This window comes from Aegilops tauschii, chromosome 2 (genome assembly GCF_002575655.3).
Source record: "Aegilops tauschii subsp. strangulata cultivar AL8/78 chromosome 2, Aet v6.0, whole genome shotgun sequence".
In the NCBI taxonomy this organism is placed as follows: Eukaryota; Viridiplantae; Streptophyta; class Magnoliopsida; order Poales; family Poaceae; genus Aegilops; species Aegilops tauschii.
The window spans coordinates 102,830,322-102,831,826 of NC_053036.3; the positions used below are offsets into that span (position 1 = coordinate 102,830,322).

Below are 1,505 nucleotides of genomic sequence, written 5' to 3' on the forward strand. Positions count from 1 at the left end.
TACTCCCTTGTTTCAAAATAAGTGACTCGACTTTGTACTAACTTTATATACTAAAGTTGGTACAAAGTTAAGTCACTTATTTTAGGACGAATGGAGTATTTTTTAGATGGATGACTATTAGCCACAAATGGTGAAAACTAAGTACTCCTACTAATTTAAGTATAATCAGAATGACGAGTGGGCATGGTGGTACGCATGCCCTGTCCGTCGGGATATGTCAAGCTCCGAATTTGACGTCATGGGTGTGTGCATGCGATAGATAGAAGTCTCTATCAACATGGAAAAGCTTATGTACGTGTCTCTTATTTAGTTTGTAATGAGCGTGTATGAGTGACAGTGTGTATTTGCTTGCGTACAAGCGTCGTACTCCCTTCTTTCAAAAAATAACTTTAATATAAAGTTGAGTCATTTATTTTGGGTCGGAGTGATATATCCTATGTTTAGAATATATTTTATAATTAATACGTACAATAAAGGAGTAAAGCTCCATGCATGTGCCATGTGGCACGCCAGGACCACAAAGCAGACCTAATGTTCCGGCTCTATGCACCTCCCCGATCCATATTTCTGACCTCCACAGCCCCCACAAGGGCACACACTGCTCGTCGAACTCAAGCGCACGAACGCCAAGTACCGTGGCTGACGGCGACGGCGAATAAGATGGTGAGCAGCACCAACGAGGTGCGGAGGACGGTGCAGGAGAGGCCGGTGGTGGTGGTGGGGCGGCCGGAGTGCTGCCTGGCGGTCGTGGCCCGGCACCTGCTCCTGCGGCAGGGCGTGAACCCGACGGTGCTGGAGGTCAGCTACGACGCCGACCCGGCGGCGCTCGTCTACGCGCTCCGGTCCAAGGACGACAACACCAAGTTGGTCACCGACGTCGCCTTACCGGTGGTGTTCGTCGGAGGTAGGCTGTTGGGTGGGCTGGACCGACTCATTACCATGCACATCGCCGAAGAGCTCGTGCCGCTCCTGAGGCAGGCAGGAGCCCTGTGGCTCTGAACCTTCCTTGATGACATGCTGCCCGCTAATGGATGCCAGTCTGAATCAGTTATAAGCTTCCATTCCATGTGTGCGAGTGCTTTGTTTCCTGTTTTTTCCCCAATGTATTATGTCTGCATGCCATATACTCCATCTAGTATTGTAAGCTTCCTTCATCCTTCAAGAAATGGCAAATAAACCGAGTTTGTTCATAAGATCGACTTGCGCAAAAGGCCTTGGAATCATCCCACCGACTTTCATTTCATTTCATTTCATTTCATTTCATTTTATTTTATTTTAGCGAGGCGGCTTTCAGATTGTTTTTTTTACAAAGGCTTTCAGGTTGTTGAATAGGCTCGAGGAAGTCATGAATTTTGTAAGTTCTCAACTTTTGCTGACTTGTGTCATGCGACACAATTGTCTTAGGTTAGGAGGTTGGTTGAGGTCATGAGTGTGGATCGAACAAGACTAATAATTTTAATACTCCCTCTGGTTCTTTTTACTCCGCATATAAATTTTGTCTTAAG

At 46.5% G+C, this 1,505-nt stretch overlaps 1 protein-coding gene across 1 annotated transcript; it reads left to right on the plus strand.

Annotated features, from left to right (window-relative positions):
• The first annotated feature begins 485 nt into the window (after positions 1-485).
• Positions 486-1,193, plus strand: LOC109757958 (monothiol glutaredoxin-S9-like). Its single transcript, XM_020316803.4, has one exon. The coding sequence runs from the start codon at positions 493-495 to the stop codon at positions 997-999; it is 507 nt and encodes a 168-aa protein (XP_020172392.2). The 5' UTR covers positions 486-492; the 3' UTR covers positions 1,000-1,193.
• Positions 1,194-1,505: the final 312 nt, after the last annotated feature.

What these genes read in the sequence shown, in the direction of transcription:
- LOC109757958 (XM_020316803.4), top strand. Translation starts at nt 493, where the DNA reads ATGTGCCATGTGGCACGCCAGGACCACAAAGCAGACCTAATGTTCCGG.